General features: G+C 40.3%; 1 protein-coding gene across 4 annotated transcripts in view; it reads right to left on the bottom strand.

Annotated features, from left to right (window-relative positions):
* The window catches only part of ADGRG6 (adhesion G protein-coupled receptor G6), a 110,414-nt gene extending 90,253 nt beyond the window's left edge, over positions 1 to 20,161 (bottom strand). For 3 of the 4 annotated variants that reach the window (XM_074896453.1, XM_074896455.1, XM_074896456.1), the window contains exons 1-2: positions 20,075 to 20,161; positions 14,010 to 14,110 (exon numbers count right to left, since the gene is read on the bottom strand). In XM_074896453.1, coding sequence (XP_074752554.1) covers positions 14,010 to 14,110; positions 20,075 to 20,076 — 103 coding nt within the window. In that variant the 5' untranslated portion in view covers positions 20,077 to 20,161. Of the gene's footprint in view, positions 1 to 14,009; positions 14,111 to 19,290; positions 19,398 to 20,074 lie in introns of those variants that run through there. The other variant, XM_074896454.1, reaches the window with a different exon arrangement.
* Positions 20,162 to 21,533: the final 1,372 nt, after the last annotated feature.

Here is a 21,533-nt window from a genome sequence, read left to right as displayed (position 1 = left end):
ACATAATCGTACACTACCGTTTTTGCAGGACCTCATTCAGTGCACAGGAAGGACAAATCCCATGCAATAAGCAACTTTTCAGCATCCTGCTTTACCTCCGATCTTCGATGTGTGACCTGCAGCCTTTTAACAATTTCAGTCCTCCCCTGAGACAGAATCACCGATTTCCTCCTATGCTCTTCTGTGATATTCATTAGTGTAACACCTGAATATTTCTCCAACAGTTCTTAATTAAAAGCTTGCAATATGACTGTGAGGGAAGAAGTATTCTTAACTTCATTTTATAGAAGAGGAGTTGGGGAATATCAAAATTGGAAGAACCTTCTGACATTAGGTGTCTAATTTCAGACACGTAACCTAATTTATTCATGATTCATAGCACTATATAGAGGTTAATATCATCACAGTTCCTATTCACTTCAGCTACAACTACAGATGGAAATCATGCTATAGCTTCAAATTAGGCACAGAAAATGAGACACATTAAAGACAGCCATGAAAACAATTTTCTCTGCAGCCCCTATCAGGCAAGAATCAGAGACAGCATTTAGTTTTCTAGCACAGTATTCAACTGCCCTAGCCATATCTTCCCGCAATCCAACACCTTGTTTACTGTACATGTTCTAGCTCTGGCCACACATTAAACAAAGGCCTTAAAAACCATGTTTGTTTGCAGCTTCATAGCACATCTGCTCTGTACAAAGCTGGTGGCCAATGACAAAAAGCAGGTGACTTTTTAATTAAAAACTGCATCACCAGTGGTGGATGTTTTTTAAAATAAGTCAAACTTTGAAAAGCACTATTGTGCAACAATCAAAGGAAAGCTACACCACTGGTTTAGGCCTTTATTTCAACTACATGGGTCTCCCAACATTTCAACCAAAGTAGCAAGTGCTGAATCTAGATTATTATTCTCTATTTTGGTTCACTAACTGAATCCATATCTCTTCCTCACCTTCTCATAAGAAAGGAAATGATTAGAAATTAAAAAAGAAAAGTCTTACTCTCTCTCAGAACTGGTAGGAATGAGGGGTTGTGTTCCTTTAAAACAGTAACAGACAAGTAAGACATTTAATAGCATGGGAAATTTCAGAAATAAGTGTACTATGTCATAATTAGAAAAGATAAATTACAGGGAAATTTCAATATCCATATCTAATTGGGAGCCCAGATATTCACTGAAACCTCTCATATTATTGCTGATAGAAAGGTCCTCTCAACAAAAACCATTATTCAAGTCTCATACACATGTATTTTTCCATGACCAAAGCAGTCCATACTCAAGAACATAATTTACTTGAAGTGTGGATAACGGCTCTATGCTATTGAGCTATGCTTATAAATCCGTCAGTGCTTACAGACAGTGCAGGAGATCCACCTGCACAATCCAAATACACACATTAACGTGTTTCCGTGTGGATATTTGTACTTAAACTGTTCCAAAAGTTTAGCTCCACATTTTCCTGTGTTAATGCTTAAGTTGCATCATAAACATACGTTTTATATAATAGACATTTTCAGTCACTTTTATCACATGTAATTTATATTAATTGTATTTCTAAAGTAGTGCCAAAGAACAAGGCAAGTAACTTTGTTTACAACGATACACAAGCACAGGGTAACAGCCAATTCTGCTCATAGTTTACTTACGAAAGATCACGCTACATGGAGAAAAATAACAAAATACCACCATTTATATAATATGTTAAATAATAATACTTTAAGAGGACAACCCTCATGGAGTTGCATTATAACTTTAAAAACATAGCAGGTGAATTGTTAACCTTATTGAAAACTCTGTATGTGTAATGCACACTCCATAACCCCAAGAAAGGTTCATATGGGAACATACTCACTAAATCAGTGTTTAGGGTGGGCTTATTGGTCTTCACTGTTTTTCATAATTGTTGACAAATTGGTAAGTATAGCCCAACGAAGGTACCTAATGGTGCAGATTATCTCTCTGCATTTCAGGTAACTGGTTCTTGAATGTATAGACTACTTTGGCCATACAAAGTCTTGCATAGCATTTGATTATCATATTTGTACCTTCGGTGTTTATATTAATACTTAAACGTTTACACTCCAACACCCTAAGTTTTACAAGAAATGATATAAAAGGACTAATGCGGACTGTTTATGAGAACTATTGTGAGGGACAATGTAAAAAACTGAGCTAAAAACACGAAGAAATTAAATGATGACAAACTATAAAGAACAAATTGCAAGTATCACAGAAGAGCTTCTTGGAAAGAAAAAAAGTTTCCTGTAATTTTCAGCAACTGCTATTAAGTAATTTATGATTGTGACTCACAACGTTCATGTTTTGATGACCAGATTCTAGTTTAAGATCTTTTTTTGTTTTTAAAATATGCAAGATTATTTTCCATTCTGCTGTCATTGTATCATGCTTTACAAAGTTCAAAGGAAAACTAATAGAAATCTAGTGTGAAATACCATGAATTGCTAGAAGACCAGATTTTTTTTTTTTTTTTGGTAGTTTGGCTTGATCCCTGCTAATAGATGTTTCTTCAGATTTTCACATATTTCAAGTGAATAAACACATTAGCTGATTAAGATAAGAAGCACTGTAGACCTCACCCTAAAGATTAGAACTGTGGCCAGGCTGAGCTGTCTTCTCACTACAAACACACACACACCAAGTAAAATATGAGGAAAGCTCAAGAAATACTTCATGCCACTATAATCAAAAGCAATCCACTTAAAGTGGAAAAAGAAAGCTTTCCTCTGTTTGTTAGGATTAAAACCCAGGCAGATTATGGATGCATGGATGGGCGGATGGATGGGTGGATAGAAACAAAGAGTGGATGGCTGTATAATGATATTTTAACTGGCTCTGCCAGTTACTGAACAATGTCCAACACGATGCAGTAAACCTAGCTGAAAAGAAGGTGATACAGCAAAATTGCTGTCTTCTCCTTGGCTCAGTTTTTTGGGAGCACTGAGAATGCTAATTCCCCAATGAAACTCGGGGAATCTGAGGTGCTCAGAACCCCCACAAATGGTACCATGTTCTGCAAAAAGCATGAACAACTGCTGCAAGACGTCTTTCAGTATCAAGTCTTTCTAGGAGGGTTTGTGCATTTCATTTTTTTGCTGGAGTTCAAGTCAATTACTAAATACCAAGTCAGGACTCACATGACATGGGGATTAGAGAGACAAAAAGCAGAATACAAAACCCTCTTCCATTTCAAGCATTACTGGGTGAGATCACAGTAATCTGCAGACAAAAAGCACAAGTTACAACACATAATTGCTGCCAAGCTTACACAGCTTCTTCCTTTTTGAGCACTGAACAGCATACTGCAGCATCATGAAAGTTAAATCTTTTAAAGGCATGGGGCTTCTTCTGATGTAACAACATTGTTTGGCCAAGACAACAACTTCCAAATAATTTCTATTTGGACATTTGGGGAGGGATTTTCTGAAGTACTCCACAGTGATGTGTCTCAGCTCTTATTCAAGGTGACAATAAAACTTACACTGATTTTGGTGGGACCAAATAAAATCAATGTTATGCAAACCATCTGAAATTGAGGAACCACTAGACTATATTACAGCTGAAGAGCTCCCTCATATCTTATTCCAAAAGCTGTGCAAAACTACTTCAAGATTAAAACAGATCTATCTCAATTTCACCATTCCAAAGCATAAAAAAGCAAATGGCATGCTTGCTAATCACATTCTTAGTAAGAGCTATTTTTCTTTACTTTTTTGATAAAAAATATATTTAAGAAAATTGGTTGGTTTTAGAAATAGGAAAATATGGTGAAATTTAAAAATTAAAAACATTGTTATTTTCTACTTCAAATTCAGAATATTTATTACATCAGGAAACTGATTAAAATGATAAAGCAAGATAAGTGTTTTGAAAACAATAGCTTTAAAACCTGGATTCTTCTCAGCTACGTTTCTGGCATCTGATACATTCCATTGCTATGATGTGCTATTCAGAAAAGATTTATGCAGCCAAGCACAAGAAAATGGGCATTTTTTTTTCTAAGGTGTTGAGTTCAGCTCTTTATTATATAATTAAATTGCGAATCACTCAATTCTGATATGCTGTGAACAATATAGGACAACTTCATATACTTTTGTTAAGAGTAGGAGTCAAACGAGTCAGTAACTACAGGAGCTGCCTAAAAGAGAATACTTTCATTGCATACATTAACACTGCTGACAACAGGGGGAAGAAAATCACCCAAAACTAAAGACAATTGACTAAGCCAGACACATATTTTTTGCAGATAACTTCTAAGTTACTAGTGTTTGGCACAGGATTTAGAAACCACTCATTCAGTATTACCCACATGTGAAAAATATGCACAGATTTTATTAGAGAGAGGAAGAATATATAGAGAGATGTTTGCATTTTTAATCCTCCGTACAATCTTCTGATTGCCATGTGCCACCAGAGAGAGAAACTTATTATTATACCAATGCTATTTCTACCATTTTGACTTTCACAGAGACCCTTCTGAGAATGTGGAAGGGTTAAATGCAACTCATTCATTATGCAGTGAAATAATCACTTACCAGAAGAGTAATTCCCCATATGCAGAAACAGAGAGAGGGAAGCCCAAACTGGTGGTATTATTGCTATACAATGTCTTTGCCAGTTCCAGTGACAAGATTTTAGCAGAAGCATACCCAATTCAAAATAAGACCAAAATACTGGATAACATGGAAACAATATACTGCCAAAATCCTTCAGGTTGAAGAAAAAACCCTACATTTCATGAACTAGTTACATAATAAACTGTAACCAGAGCAGCTGGTGCACACAGCACATATAGCAGGCTTACACATGGAAGGGAGGGAGCTCATTATTTTTGTACTTACACTTCCTTTAAATATTCTTAAACAGCCAAACAATATTTTGCTTTTGTGAAAATCCCACAACTTCTAACTCATTGTATGAACAATGCCTTTGTTCAACACCAGCATTTTGCCCTTTTATTTTGTATGCTTGCTACAGATGTGATTTCCTGAAATATAACAATTCTCTAAACAAAAGGTAAAATCCAAGATTAATTGAACACAATTTGAGCTATTTGTTATTCAAATATATGCCAGTCAGAGAGGGACCTGGGGGTGTTGATTGACAGCCAGCTGAACAGGAGCCAGCAGTGTGCCCAGGTGGCCAAGAAGGCCAATGGCATCCTGGCTTGTGTCAGCAATAGCGTGGCCAGCAGGGACAGGGAAGGGATCTTACCCCTGTACTCGGCACTGGTGAGGCTGCACCTCAATTCCTGTGTTCAGTTTTGGGCCCCTCACTACAAAAAGGACATTGAATGACTCGAGCGTGTCCAGAGAAGGGCAACGGAACTGGTGAAGGGTTTTGCATGGAACGGCTGAGGGAACTGGGGGTGTTTAGTCTGGAGAAGAGGAGGCTGAGGGGAGACCTCATCGCCCTCTACAGCTACCTGAAAGGAGGTGGCAGAGAGCTGGGGATGAGTCTCTTTAATCAAGTAATAAGTGATACGACAAGAGGGAATGGCCTCAAATTGTTCCAGGGAAGGTTTAGACTGGATATTAGGAAGCATTTCTTTCCAGAACGGGTTGTTAGGTGTTGGAATGGGCTGCCCAGGGAGGTGGTGGAGTCCCCATCCATGGAGGTGTTTAAGAGTCAGGTTGACATAGCGCTGAGGGATCTGGTGTAGTTGGGAACTGTCAGTGTTAGGTTAACAGTTGGACTGGACGATGTTCAAGGTCCTTTCCAACCTAGTTGATTCTGTGAAAATATTGCATAGCTGGACACTCATACCCAGCACAAAATCTTTTAGGTATTTTAGATTTCAGTACAAAAGACACAGTATTGGTGTTCCTTTTGTGTAAGTTTAATGACTCGGCAGGCAACATGATTTCAGCATTCCCTGTATACTTCCAGTTTCTGTAAATCACAGTATGACTAACATACTTTGGAACTGGAAAATATGTAAAAACAGAATTAGGGAAAGAAAAACCAAAACCAAACAGTAAAAGATTTGAAATTTAAACCCGCTTATAAGCCTTTCGTGTAAATTCAAGACAATGAGGGGAAAAAAACCCCTAACAACTACACTTCCCCTCTTTTCTCACACCACAAAAGAGAAATCACTGAGGACTGGGACTTATACAAATGCCTCTGTGAGAACTTCAACCATGAGGTCTTTTTCTCCACCTAAAAAGCAAGTTCTGAATTAAAAATTACTTCAGCTTTGTAGTATGGATTTGTCACTGCACAGCTCTTAATGACAAGAGCTCTGAGAAGCCAGAGCATGCATCTGAACAAAACAAACTCTGTTCAAGAAAGGGTGTCAGACGGAAAACTGCAACTCCCATTAAGAAGCATATTCATGAGGGAAAAAACTGGAACTGGAAAAACTCTGATTGCATTGTATCCTTTCAAAAATTAGGTTAGCTGTGTGACAATCTTTTCATGGATCTACCCTGTGTTCTGCAAGAGGTAACTCTTGCAGATACTTATCCTTGAAAAAAACAGTTGGTTTACAATATGTTGGAAGACAGTTGGACTACTTTGGGCATATCCAGAAAAAAAGTGGTTTCAAGAGTGGGAACTAACTTTCTGTCACTTGTTAAAAGAGCAAAGTATTTTCCAACACACATTTTTTCAGCCTACAAGAATTTTCAAAAAAATATATTCTCTGAAAATATGCCATGCTGACACTTCTATAGAATATTAAGTATCTTACAACTTAATTGATATACCTGTAGCTTTGGAGTATTAAACTATCTGAGTTACCACTGTGGTGGCCTCTCCTGTCAAAAGTGACTATTTGTTATACTGGAACTTGGACAAACCAGTAAGTAATGGAAAAGATGTTCAGAAATTACCGAAGGAAAAATTCACAAAATGGGAATTGGTGAGCATGTTTGGGGGCTGAAATCTTAAGGACAATTAGCAAAATTGTTTCCAACTAACAAATTGAAAACAGTCAAATACTGCTCAAGCTGCTGTTGTCCCAGACAATAGAGTAAAACCCACAAAATGAATGATGAGAAAGAAGGAGTACAAGTTCATAGCGCTACCAAAAAATTATGACGGGAGTTGGGTTTAGAGCGGAAAGTGGCTTGATTCTTCAAGAGAAGGCCAATAAAATGAATTAGTGTGAATGATACCTAAAGGCCAGACTACATAAGCAGAACTCTAATGATGAATTATGCACTTAATTTTCCTGTACTGCAGCAAGAGTTAGAGTTTAGTCTGTCATTTACAGGAACTGAGCAGACCAGCGAGCACTGAATCCAGACAAAACAAGAGGTGTTTCTGGAAGCCCTGTCTTCCCTTGATATGAGTGCCTATATTACCATATTTAGGGCAGAAAAAGTAGTTTTGCTTCAGTTTATCACAGTAAGGGATGCACTTCTCTGAGATAACATTATTACAATAATATTTTAGTTAACTCTGTAGAAAAGGTTTACAGTCTATAGCTGAAATACTTTATTTTCCTCTTCCACAATGAGAGGAAGAAATTCTGAAACAGTACAGGTGAATTATTTAATCACAGGTATTCCTACATACAATCTTAACAAGGAATGTAATTTTCTTGGGGGGTGGGGGAGGGTGTCTTTTTACTTCCTAGTGTCTTACTAAATTGTAGCTAAAAATCCTTCACTTCATTTTTTATGTTTTTCTTCACCCTATGCAAATCACCTAAGCAATTCCATTAAGTAAGCAAATCCAGTATTCTAGGAAAACAATCATGGACATGACAATATCCATTCAAAATCTGCAAGATCAGCCCTTCTAGTTAATTGACATAATTGATACTTCTAAAAGGTCCACTGATATATGAAATCAACCATTTTAATTACTCTGTATTAACTGCAATACATACATGCATGTCACATGATTGCTAGACTTATATGTAAGGAACTCCCATCTGGAAAACTGTTCTATTCCTAGCTAAGACCTTCACTGCATGATGCGACATTTCTCACATTACTAATCCACAAGAGAAAGAAGTGATATTCGCAAAGACTTCAGTCTTTTAATGAGACAAAACACCATTTTGTTCTAAAATGTTCATTCACTTTATTGAGAGCAACTGACAAATACCATAAAGAATGAATTTCTTTACATAATAACCTCTGTCAGCAGCAGCCTTTTGTAAAGCACAGTCCAATTCCCCACAAGTCATTTTGAGGCTACTGGATATACCACTGAGCTAGATACTTTTATTGTTCATGGTCATAGCCAACATTGCCAAACTGACAAACTGTCCTTGGGCTATGATTTTCATTTTTAACAGTGAACAGAAAAAATGAAGCAAAAATAAAATAAATGGATTCTAAAATCTACAGTTCATAAAGACAGCACCTTCAGTGAAAGGTATATTTTTTCTTTAAAGGTATATTCTTTAAAGAAAGGTGCATTATTTAGCCTATCTTCTAATAAAGGAACGCAAAGACGCTGCAAGATGAGGGCCTAGTCAGCTTTGAATTTCTGTGGTGTTTCATGATATTCCCTTTGGGTTTGGCTACAGGTACATGTCAGAGGAAGGAGGGGGGGGGGGGGGGGGGGGGAAAATCACAAAAATCACTGTGCTGTTAAGGCAATATTGTTATGGTCCAAACACTTTAGGGAAAAGAATTATCAGAACCATCAAAAAAATTATAGCTAAAAAAGCAAACAGAGATAATGAGAGGCAGCTTCCTGTGACATTAATTCCAAGTGATTACATTAAATAACTGTCAACTATGGGAAATACAAGAAAGCTAACTAGTAACTTTTTCTCGGCAAGATTTATATGAACAAAAATTCTAAACACATGCCTCAAGCTAGCAGAAATTTAGATATTAAACAGTACATGAAGGAATACTTCTGATTTGTTTTGCTTAAGCTACATTAAAATACAAAGAAGGCTGACAGAGAAAGGGAAAAGAATAAAAATACTTTGGAACTATTCATTAAATATCCAGATTCCTTTGGAGTAATCTCTCATTTGTACATGATGTATGTATGCCTGTGTAAGGAAAGAGACTGAGAGACTGAATACTTCTTTCAAACTTTTCAGGTTTTCTGAGTTTTCCCATAAGTTTCAAAAACATGAATTTCCATGCCTGAGTCAGGGACAGCACTCTCAGTTACATTTGCACTGATCAGCAACATATGCATGCCCATCCCCACCCCCAGGATGCCACGGGAGAAGTTTCACAAAGCGCCAGTAATAACGTTATAAAATCATCCCCCGCCTCCCTGCCGTATGCAAGGATTGTGCTGACTGACTGGGTTAATGTCTTGGCACTTTGGTTCTTGCTGTGCACATGGTAAGAGAGAGGAAGATAAGGGAATGTGCTGACAACAATTTCATCATTTGCTTGGTGATAGGATCTTTGGCTCTTGTCTGGGGTAGGCAGTTTCAAATCTGTGGTGAAAAAACACACTTCCTGACTTGGGCTGTTCTAGATAAAACCCAGACCATTTTCACACACGACAACGTGACTAACTCTTGCTGCTAGCGCTGGTGGCATGAGCAATACTTCCCACCATACTCCCTTCCCATCTCCTATTAGGCTTCTGAGCCCACAAGGTCACTCTGAAACTCTCCCATAAACAAGAGAGGACTTTAATCCCTCCTTTATCTATACAGGCCCAATTAAGGAGCATGACAGAGAGAGAAGATCCTGTATGGAGACCACTATTAGCCATGTGGGTGAAGGACCTGATTTCAGTTTTCTTCTTTTTTCTTACTACTCTTTTTCTTGATGAATTAAAACCACAAATTTTCGCTTTGAATCGGCACTAAAAAAAATTAAATTAAAATTTCAAGGACTGTAACAGAACTGAAACTTACTCTTCAGTGAGCTCCTGGGGATTGATTAAAGCCCTCTGAGGACATGGAAACGTGACTACAGACACCAATGTGCTTTACTGATGGATTAACAAAAGGATAAATGCTTACTCTGGCTTTAGCTACAGTCATAGTAATTCTGTGATAACAGCAGTACAGGACATCATGCAGAAATATTGTAATAAGAATTGCAGATCTACTTATAGCTTTATTAAAATAAATATTTTATACACGCTGAATAAAACTAAATATGGTTGCATGGTAGTCAAAATTTATTTACATAAGAGTCAATAACTGTTTTACGTATCTATTGATGACAGAAGAAGGTAAATTCTTATAGGGATGTTGCAGTCCCCTCAATATGTGCAACTGTTCAGAACCCTGGAAGTCCAAGACACTTGAAAACTAGATTAGAAAGTGATTATGCAAACTGGAATCTGCTTTTAAGGTCACTGAAAAAAACCTAGTTCTGGTCCTGGAGTACCATAGAGAGCACATTCAAAACCAAGATATAGTACAATGTTGAAACGTTAGACATTTTGCTATGAGAGTAGAAAAGCCAAATAGGAGAAACTAAATTGAACACTTTTTGTGAAGTTACACACCCCTGAATTAACCAATTTTTACCTTCCATACTGAACTGCTGCTTCCTTCTGTCAGATAAAAATGAGGCCATTACAACAAGACAAACACAAACACCATTTTACAGGCACAGCAAAAGCACTCATATTCTGAGAAGTGCAGTTTCCAATAGATCTCATCATTTCCCTGATTTTGAACAAAAATAGAGTCTACAGAGCCAAGACTAAGGAAGCACTACAGAAATTAGGGAAGTTTGGAAATCATCTAATGTATTTCCATCCCCAGGGAAAGAGGACTATAGACTCAAACAATTTCTGGCAGATATTACACATTCCCAAGGACTAAGATTCCCCAGTCTTCCTTCTCAATTTATTTCACTGGTATCTGTACCTCTCAATGAGATGTCCTCCCCTCATTTATCTTCCTGTAATTTAAGCCCATTCTTTTTGCCCTTTCAACTGTCCAGAAAGATCAGCAATCTCTTTAAATATTCTCAATTCTTATGCATTCCCCCTTCTGCCTACTCTAGACCAAAAAAAAAAAATCTTAGCTCCTTCTGTCTGCCCTCATTAGTTATGTTTTCCAGAACTCTGTTCACTCTTTTTGTTCTCTTTTAGGCTCTCTGAAACCAATGAAATGTACATACAAACAAAAAGTTGGGAATGTCTGAATCTCTGATAAAAGCCTATTTAACTAATTCTCTTAAAATACCACCATTCTAACATCTCAGCTTCTCTACACTCCTTTCACTGGAAGACAGGCAAGCTGTTTACAAGGGAAGCAAGACATACACTCATTGTTATACGTAGGGAAACAGAGGCATAGCTAAATGACTCCCTCAAGGCCATCAGGGACATCTACTTCTGCCAGGAGTGGAAACCTGTCAGGTTGCTTACTGAGCTGCTGCTCTGTGACTTCATCCCATGTCACAACACATGATCAGAAGCCAGTACAGTTCCAGCTGATGAGATTTTAACTAAAGAACATATAATATTTTTTAAGATATATTTTTTTTTAATAATTTCTTTCTGGTTGAAGTGTCAGAGTCCATCCATTGATTCCTCTGAGGCATGAGATTTGTATTTTGGGATTATACTCCCCTGCTGCACCTGCTTGACAGTGCCTTACTAATCAATTTGTGGGTAAGCATTCTTTTCACAGGCCATCCCGCTCCTGTTCCAAATTTTCTGCTGTGTAATCCTTCTCCTAAACTTGTTTCTGGAAGCAGGCCAAGACTTGTATGTCTTTTCAGGTTAAACTATAAAATTATTACTTTTTCATTTTTTACATGTCACAGCATGACTGATATTTTTATCCTTATGAACAGCCCCTTAAATAATCCATAAAACCTGTACCTGATGATCTCAATCCTTTGCTTGTATGTAACCTTCTCTAGGCAAAGCTTAATAAGCCCCAATAGCTTCCTAAGCTTACAGCTCACTAGTGAAGCTGGATGAATTTCAGGTTTTATGATATTTCTACTGTAACTTCAGTAAAGTTTAAGCTGCCAGAGAGATTATGGATACCATATGAATCCACAGCCAAAGTGACCAATACCTTTTAAGAACACAAAATAAAAAATGCAGAAGCAGCAGCGTTTCCCACCTTGTCTGCCTTGCTCTATTAAAGAGAACAGATTAAAAGACTCCATTTTGCAGCATAACCTATGCTTTTACACTGACATAAAAAGAAAGATGAACCCTGGAGGGTCTACAGGCAAGTACTGCCAAATGACAGGTTGCTATAAAGGTGAATGCCTCATTTTCATTTCAGTCAAGTATTAACAGCAGACTAGCTATGATCTCTTTCACTGTCGAACAGCTAACATTTGTCTGTTGAACCTGGGTGCTTCCAGCATACCTTACTTACTCATCACTCAGGCAGATAGGGAAATGTCTCTTCCATTTATTGAAAGTTTTTAAGATTTCAAATCTTTTCCAGTCAAAACAAGGAAGAAAAAGCTCCTGGGGCAAGCACTTGAGATGTAAAAGACTCAGGTTCAGGTCTCTGCTCCAATTTCCACCAGAGACCTGCTTCTGAGTCTCCTGTGTGTCAAACCAGTGCCTGAGAAAAGAGCACAGACAGTGACTGTAATAAGAGAAGACCAAATTAGCTAGAATGCTTTGGCTGCTTTTACCTACCCAATGACATCAACCACTTTATTGCTGAAGTAGTTAGTCAGGGGCATATATGATTTTGTAGAAGTGTATGCTGGAGTTTGGCATAGGGCTTTTGACCCATCTGCTTGTTCAATACCACAACGGGTAGCAATGGTATGCTGTGATTAGCTGAATGCACAGGTGAGCTGGTGGTTGGCTTCCTCTGTCCTCACAGCATTCTGGCTAGGACCTTCTGGCTCATGGGACTTACTCTTTCTCTGTCACCTGCACTTTCCATAACTAAGCTTTTTTCAAGTGGAATTTGCAAAGACTAATGGTCTTTGGGTCTTAATGTTCTAGTCACCAGGTAACAGCCCACAGTAGCTTTAAATTAGAGCAGGTTTTGCTGAGCCTGGCAGCTACATGGCCCAGGAACACAGGGACACAAAGGCCATCAGCCAATGGAGCCACGGGCAAAAGTCAAGTCCCAAGTACATTTCTGGCTACACAATTTAATGGAAATGGAAAACACCTATTAAAGTGACATGAAGTTGGAAACTGCTACTGCACAGCTACTGCATTGTTTTTTCTCTAAATAAAAAGTGCAGGTTTGGAAAAACCCAACACAACTGTACTTTTTATTTAGAGAAAAAACAGTATCAAAGAAGCTAGAAACTCTTTCTATATATAAACCATCCTTTTTCCAATGGCAAGTCTGTGACAGCAAAACTACCCATCTGATATGGAATTAGCCGAGCACTACAAGCTGCTCCAAAATTTTCATATGCTCCAGAATAAATTCCAGAGTTTTTTTTCCAGTAAAGCAGCTGGAGATCCTAAAATAGTTTGCACTCTAGTGGTTAGGAACAGACAGTTAGTAAATGAAATCTCTCATTCATATATTTAAAGAAAACAGTCAGAATGTGTTACATTACTCTGTACTCAAGTGTCACTAAAGACCACGATGTTAAGTTTTAGATTGTTCTTTACAGTGCATGATTGTCTTACATACATATAGCTTGCTGAGGAATTGCTATTATTTGAATCATAAAAGCATTTAAAAATAATAAGTACACTAACTATTTTACAGCTTTGAACTAGAGTAAAGGCTTAGTGAATACATTATCTACAGGCACAAATAGTATCATGGAAAATGGACGAACTACATGATTACTCACAGTACTCCAACAACCAGAAGAAATTCAAAAAAGAGGTAGGTATTAACAAGTAAAAGCAAATGGAGGACAAAATGAAAGATTCAAATAACAAAGTCAAAGAAAAAAATAAATAACAGCAAAATTACTAAAAAAAAACCCCAACAAAAAGAAAATTTACCAGTAGCAGAAAATATGACCCAACCTATCAAATCACAACTAATAATTTTAATTCATCACTCTCATCAAAATGTTATATTGTACATAATTCAGTCATATATAAGCATAATCCTTAGTCACCAAAACTCTGGCTCTTAGACCATTTATGTAAGTGAGAAGGTAATTTGCTGACTTACCTGCTTGCTGCATGCATATAATGTATGTGGTAAACAAGCAGAGACAGTGCTGCAGCTTCCATTTCCAGTGATAGCACCACATTTCACCTACATGAAACATCCTGCGGGGAAAAAAAAAAAAAACGAGCAAGAATTCAGGAAGCTTTACAACAAGCCAAGAAAATGAGAAAATACTGTTGTCAGTCAAACTAGTAACTATCAGTAAATGAAGCAGTACTTAATTGAAAATTATGGATGGCCTTAATGTTGCTTAAAGTGAGACAGAAGTCTATACGCTTATTAAAAAGGGACAAAAATTATGTTGTCTGGTTCTTAGCAGACAAAGCGGAAGACTGGTCAGCACTGGGCTTCTAAGCAGATAGGTACGGGTGGTACTTCAGCAAAAGAAACAAGCAGCCCATACGGTGACAGTCTGAAAGAGTTAAGTTGTAGGGCTTTTTTGGAGATTGCAAAGCTTTACTTTACCTCTTTACATAATTTACATATACAAACACCTTTATGCTGTTTAAATATATGAATAACAAATATGTATATATTATAAACTATATAAAGGTGGTACGTGAGAATTTGCCTCTGCCCTCAACCAGCCTTTCCATATTTTTGAGTGCTAGTATTTTGATAGCTACAACATTTTCTGCTGACAACTTTAATGAAAATCCTGAAACTTTCCTTGCCAAAATCTAGGGGCTCATCTGCGTTGCCAGTGAAGTCAGGGACATCTTTATTATTTAATTAAAAAAAAAAAAATTATATAAAAATCTTTACCACTTATAGATTGAGTTAGTTTCCTTTGCCCTGAAGCATACAGGGCATTTAATGGCTAAATCAAAATGTTTCTGTCATAGTGGGCAGAAAAGGAAGCAAGAAAGACTCAATAAATTTGGTTAGACTTCTAATCATGTATCCAAAATGAATGGTGGTCCATTACATTCCTGTCTTATTTTATTCAACAAGTTAGCAACAAGCAAAAGCAAGCAACAACTGCTGAAACACAACATGCATTATTTTGAACAACTCCCCTCCTCTTTGGTGATGATAACTGGCTTTTGTTCAGTAAGGTATTATCTACTTATTCTGGGAGAAAATCTCTAACAGAATCCCCAGAATACTTTACAAGTCTATTCCCAGCAACAGTATGTGAAGAACCACAAATGAAGAGTCACAAAAAACCACTGATGAACATAAATGTCTTCCAGGTTAGTGAATATTAAATACAGAAAAAAGAAAGGTATTTGGAATGGCCACTGGTATGATTTATCAGAAGAGAAATATTAAAGAGCAAAGTGAAATAAAGTACAGACTTCATACTCAGTGGCAAGAAAAATCAATTTTCTTAAGCTTGGGAAAACAGTCTTCCTTCTGCTCCACAGACATTGCTCTGAACCCGCTAGTGAAACCTAGGGGCAAATGTAAATCTTTTCCCAGTATCAGCTTCTGTTTCTTCCCAAAGTGGAGTTCTGTAACGTAGACTAGCCAAACAACGCAGCAAGATAAACCACTGTAAAGGAACAACTAATGTTTCAGTTTTAACAGTAGTAGTTCATGAAACCACTCCTGTGGACTAGATGCCAATGGGCCCAGGTAAATGGCACTTCAGCAGACAGTTGCAGTCAGTTAGATTTCCCTTCAGTGCAGCATTACATAGCACAAGTATCTGATTACAAATGAAGTCCAGTTCTTTATGGGTAGTTGTATCAAATTAGGAATTTGAACCTGATTTATTTTTCTGAGATACTGTAAAGTCAAACTTAACAAGTGTTGAAGACAAGCACAGAAAACACTGGGCTCTCAAATACAAGAATCTCTTTGATGAAGCCAGACACACAAAATAACCAGATTATCAAACAATAGGATTATTGTCCTTCAATTTAATGACCCAAAAATCCCTATTAAAATCTCAGACAACAGAATGCTGAGGTTTAGGAACAGTTAATGTTCAGTGTATATAATTCATAAATCCACAATACCCTTAATACTAATTTAGAAAATTTATTTTTGAACAGAAGTCCTTTTAAGACATGAAAACTGTTACAGGCACACACAAACACGTACAGCATGCATATATACTCACAGAGTGGTAAAATGGAAATGTTGAGGATAACAGCATGACATACCAGAGATACAGAAGAACACTCCTGTTTCTACAGAAGAAAGAGTTTGCAGCTACTGATAGACACATGCCAGCCTGCTGCATAATCTACCAAGGCAAACCTATAGAAGTGTTTGCATTACTGGTTCTTTGTTTGCTGGCTTGTTTTGAGCAAGCACAGTTAAAGTTATCAGAATAGGAAGCAGTCACAAACAATTATTTATTAATTCAGAAGAAACCTGTGCTCATTTTCATCCTATCAGTACATTTTCTGTATGTTACACCAGTCACCACTTTTGATATCTCTGTGAACTCAGCTGAAGTTTTTGCCCACCGAATAGCTGGAGAATCCAAAACACAACTTTTGAGATACTCAAGGAAAAATGACATGACAAGTTTCTGCTGCCTAGGTCTGGAGTGAATCTACCCATTCACATTGCCTTTAGTGCCTTTCTTAAAAGAACCTGAGAGCGCTATTTAACGTGGCTTTCTATTTGTTAGTGTTTACTTGCATTGTGGCAAGGCTTACAAGCCAGTACTCCATGGTGTTAGTTTACAGTCTGTTTCCTCATCTTCACTCTTGTAAAAAGCACAAGTCAATAAAGATTTCAAGAACATGGATAATCAACAACAGAGTATGAGTAAGTGCAAACAACAAGGCAAAAGGAGTAATTATTAAGATTTTTACCCCAGAGAAAAAGGCTAGCTGATTATACAATTGCTATAAAAAAAAAAAACACAACCCCAAAACCAATTCTCCATCAAAATAAACAAATACATAAAAAATAGTAAACCTGTCTTCTCCAATTACATTCTCTACTGCTGAAGGACAAAACAGTTTTCTTTACACCACATCACCTCAGTTGACAGGAAAGAAAGGTTTATCAAACTCAAACAAGAATGACCACAGAAGAAGCTACCAAAACACCCCACTAATGCAGGCACCATGAGTCAGACCTGTTTCTTTTGGAGAGGACTTTTGAAGACCTACGTTACAAAGCATAACCTCTAGCTGAGTGAGGAAATCAATTATTTACATGTTCTTGAAATCTTGCATAGACCAAAAGCCAAAATTCAAAAACCTGGCTGCTCACAGGCCTACATTGTGACGTGTGTAACACCCTGTTCACACAAGAAGTTGTCAGGGATGGAAGTCAGCTAAGTTACACTGCTTACAAAAAGGCTTCTTCCAGAACAAAATCCATCCATGATACTGTTATAATGTGACATCCCAATTGGCAGACAGTTATGAAAAGGAGCCAGAACAACTGGTAAATACTTCCCAGGCATTAAAAAAACCCAACAACTTTGTTGCAGATATTATTCACCTGTTAATACCCACTATATTTATATTTATTTTAAGGTTCATTTTCTTGATTATTAGTGTTAATTAACATCTAGAAACGAATCCAAACAGCATACGAATAATTCAACAGAAAATTTAGCAAACACTTATGGACTAGTTTATAGCTTATCCAGGGATGATATGGTCCCCTGCTACAATAGCACCGACGCAGCGGTCCAAGAGATCCCCTTTAGTTTTGTGTTCCTTTTTAAAAAAGCATTAAAAGGATGTGTTCTGTTATTTAATATTCATCAATAGCACAGAGAATGGATATCAGCACAATGTACTACAACACACCAAGAGTTTAAGTAAGCGAAGCAGTCCAGAACAAAGATCTCAGAACATATACAGATTATTTCACTCTTTAACCCTGGATACATTTAAGTTGCTGAACACTGTTCATAGTGGGTTTTTTCTTCTCTATTTTGTTTCAATTTAAATGCAGAAGCCCTGCTCTGTCCCCAGCTGGTAACATGCTAGAAGCTCTGAACAAATCATTGTAGACTATCAAACACAGAACCAAAATAACATTTTACCCAATATATTTGGAGACTATCAGGGCACCTATGATAGGAATACATCCATTACAGTTGGATATAGTCTCACAACAGCAATCCCCCTTAATGCATTTTTTCCCCAAAGAATAAAAACCAGCAGAAAAATTACAAAGTGACCTTCTATGGAGTCTGTTAGAAGAACTAATAATTTTTCCATGGATTTGCATTATTCCATTGTAGACACTGTGTGACATGACCAGTTATGCACTCTAGCTACCAATTCAATACAGTCCAGTCCACAGCTACTTTCATTTCCTATAACATAGGGAGACAATGAGCTTATTCACAATTCATTCCAGAAGAGCAAAATAGACATGTAATTTATCTAAACCATAAATGGATGGTAACTTGACATAGTTCAAGATGAAATTAGTGGGAGTTCTGCTGCATCTAACTACTAAACATGCCAGCAGCCATCTAACACAACATCATCACCTTTTAGGGAGCATACAGCTCTCCAAGAAAATATACACAAAATGTGAATAATCCCAGAGCATTTAATTTGTATGCTGTATGGTCTCAAAACATGCAATCCGTATTTGAATACACCATCTTCCTTGTTCAAAACTTCAGCAAAGTTCCCTGGAGTAGGATGTGAATTCTGCCTCAGGCAGGCTGACATGACTTTCTTTGGTCTTTGACATGTCTAAAGCTATTAAGGAAAAATGTTGCTGACACTTTAAAATTAAAAGAAAGATAAGATCAATTTTTTTTTTTTTCTCACCTAAGTTGTAAACAAACAGATTTTAAGCTTAATCACTCTTAAGTGGAACTAGAACCAGTGAAAGGTGATTACAACTCAGAGTTTAGTTCCTGCAGGTTAACAGAGGAGTCGATTTTAACTTTGAAACCCTTGCTTTAAGCGAATGTCTTGGAAGATTAATTACACAATGCCACTTAGAACTTTCATTTTGTTAAACGTTACTTGTTCCTAATTATTTTCACAGTCAACTTTGAAACACCCTCACATTCATCGAAAGAGATGAAAAGAACAAGACAGTGCCTTTTAATTTAAACAGTGCCAGTTGTATCTGATCCGTCTTAGTCCCTCGGCTTTCCTTTCAAAATGAACTTTTCCCATCGCCGGCAACCAATCTGCTGGCTGTCTGCAGCTCTGTAACACTGCAACACCAGATCTCTAGAAACTCCTCACTTCAGCGCGGTGTCCGAGAGCCCTCCCCTCTTCCCCTTGCGCGGACTCCCCCGGGTCCAGCCGCAGGTCCCCTCTCTCACCCGGCTGTGAACGCACCGGCGAGCCGCCCAACCCCGGCCCTCCGCACCTTGCCTTACCTTCCGTGAGAGCCTCTCAGGAAAGGCAAAGCATAGCGGGGAAGGCGCCCAGACGCCACGACAGTGGCCCGCCCGGGGCCAGGCGGCGTGAGGGAAGGAGGGAGAGGTACCGGCCAGCCTGCCCGCCCCTCGCCCCCCGACGGCGGCCGAGCCCCGCGCTCGCTCCTCTCCGCCGTGCGCTGCAGGGAGGAGTGGTGGGGCCGGGAAGGTTTTATGGAGCGCGCCCGGCCCTCCCTCTCCCTTTTTCCCTACTTGTGCTGGCACCGCACCTGGAGGGCTGGGAACGGTGCCCGGGGCGGACGGGGCTCCTCGCCGTGAGCGACCACGGCCCCGGGCCGAGAGGCCGGGCTGGGCGGGTGCCGGGGCACGGGCGTTCACAGCGGGCGGCGAGCGGGGCCAAGAGTTTTGGCTACTTGTCTCCAAGCACCGGGAAACTCACCGGAGCAGCCCTAAGGACGGGATTACGGGGCTCCGAGAAAGACAGCGGCCTCTCGGGACCCTGCAGGGCAGCCGCCAGCGGCGGACCCGGAGCCCGGAGGGGGCAGAGCCCTGCCCGCCCTGCCCTCTGAGCTCCCGACGTGAAACGTTTCCCCATTCCTTCAGCCCTACCTATCTGCACGGCTCAAACCTGACGTTACTCATCACCTACTACGGGGCGGGTGTCGGCGGGGGAAAGCGCTGCCTATCTGGCCGGGGTTTCTTGCCCCACGAAGGAGCCCGCGGGGGTTACCCGCGCTGCCCGAGCGCCGCAGCCCTCGCCCCAGAGTCGGGAGAAGAGACTTACATGGTGACATTACGGGGCGGCTCTGCTCCGGCTCTCAGCAACCATCCTCCCCCGCTGCCGCTCGCTCTGCCTCTGGCCCGCTCCCCGCCGGGCTCCTCGCAAAGGTCAGCGCTGCTCGCCCACCTCTCCTCCCCGCCCGCCCCCTCGCCCACCGCCCGCGGCGGCCGGGACGGGGCCGAGCCGCGCCGCTCCTCCTCCTCCGCCGCCGTGCCCCCCCGCGCCGTGCCCTGCCTCTCTCGGCACAACTCGGGGAAACTTCGGTGCCGTGGGCAGCCGCCCCCGCGGAGCGCAGGGGCCGCCCCGCCCGCCGCTGCTCCCCCTCCCCGCCGCGCCGGGGGCTCAGGTGGCGGCTCCGCCCGGCCCGGCCCCACCCGCGGGGCGGGGGGGCAGGACGGGACCCGCCGACCCACCGCCACTGGGGGGACCCGCTCCACGGGAGAAGGGTGGCCTCCGGGACCCCGCCGCCACCTTTCACTCAGTCACGGCCACGCAGCGCCCCGGCCCACCGGTGAGGGGGTGGCCCCGGGGTGCGCAGTCCCCAAGCGCATTTACACCCCCCAGGAGACGGTAGCCACTGGCCCAAAGCCACCCGCAGGGGACAGAGGGCACCTCTGAGGAGATCCCATACCAGCGACACAGACCCCAGGGCACTTCAAGCGTGCCATTTCTCCCTGAAGAGAGAGGAGAAGAGAGGTGGGTGGAGGTGACGCATCTCTGACCCATTTTTTGAAGCACACACGGCCGGATGCCGCTTGCACACGAGGTGCTGGCCCACGCCTCCCTCCTGGGTAGCGTTTTTGGAGGGTGGTAGTTTGCACCCTTTGCTAATGATCCTGAGTTGCTTTGTTCGGTTAAAACCTGTAGGAACATGGTACTGCACTACAGCTAGGTAGGAAAACACTGAAATGGTAGAAGGGGAAACACAGCAAAACACGAAGTCACAAAAGAAGTCCAAAATTTTCACAGTACTCTCCAGATCTGAGCTGGCAGGATTAGGAAAGGATGGGGGAAGAGAAGACTTGGCATCAGGAATCGGTCAATGAAGTTACCAGCATGCAATGGCAGTTAAAAGCAAACAGAATTCCTATTTTTAAAAAACAAAGAAAACATCACTAAATTTTTCATGAACTTTATACTGAACATTAATATTCACTTATTCTGGTCAATTTTTTTAATCTGTCTTTAAAACCAGTAAGCTGCACGCTTGCTTTCATTGTAACTTCCTGGCACTGAACACCAGCGTGGGAACCGCTGGGGCTGCGTTGGCCAAATCTGCATGGCCAACTGCGACGCGAAGGCAGCACGAATGACTTTGTACACGGTTGGCTTTTTCTCCACGTTAAGACCTCTGTATCCTGAGCAGGTATTGCACTGCTTTCCACCCTGTGTCTGTGTCTGATGTCACACGGGGGAACCCCCCTGGAGACTGTGGGAAGCACAGGGAGAGGCGTGCATGCCA

The sequence above is a fragment of the Athene noctua genome, chromosome 1 (genome assembly GCF_965140245.1).
Source record: "Athene noctua chromosome 1, bAthNoc1.hap1.1, whole genome shotgun sequence".
Classification (NCBI taxonomy): domain Eukaryota; kingdom Metazoa; phylum Chordata; class Aves; order Strigiformes; family Strigidae; genus Athene; species Athene noctua.
This window is presented reverse-complemented; position numbering and strand designations above follow the sequence as displayed.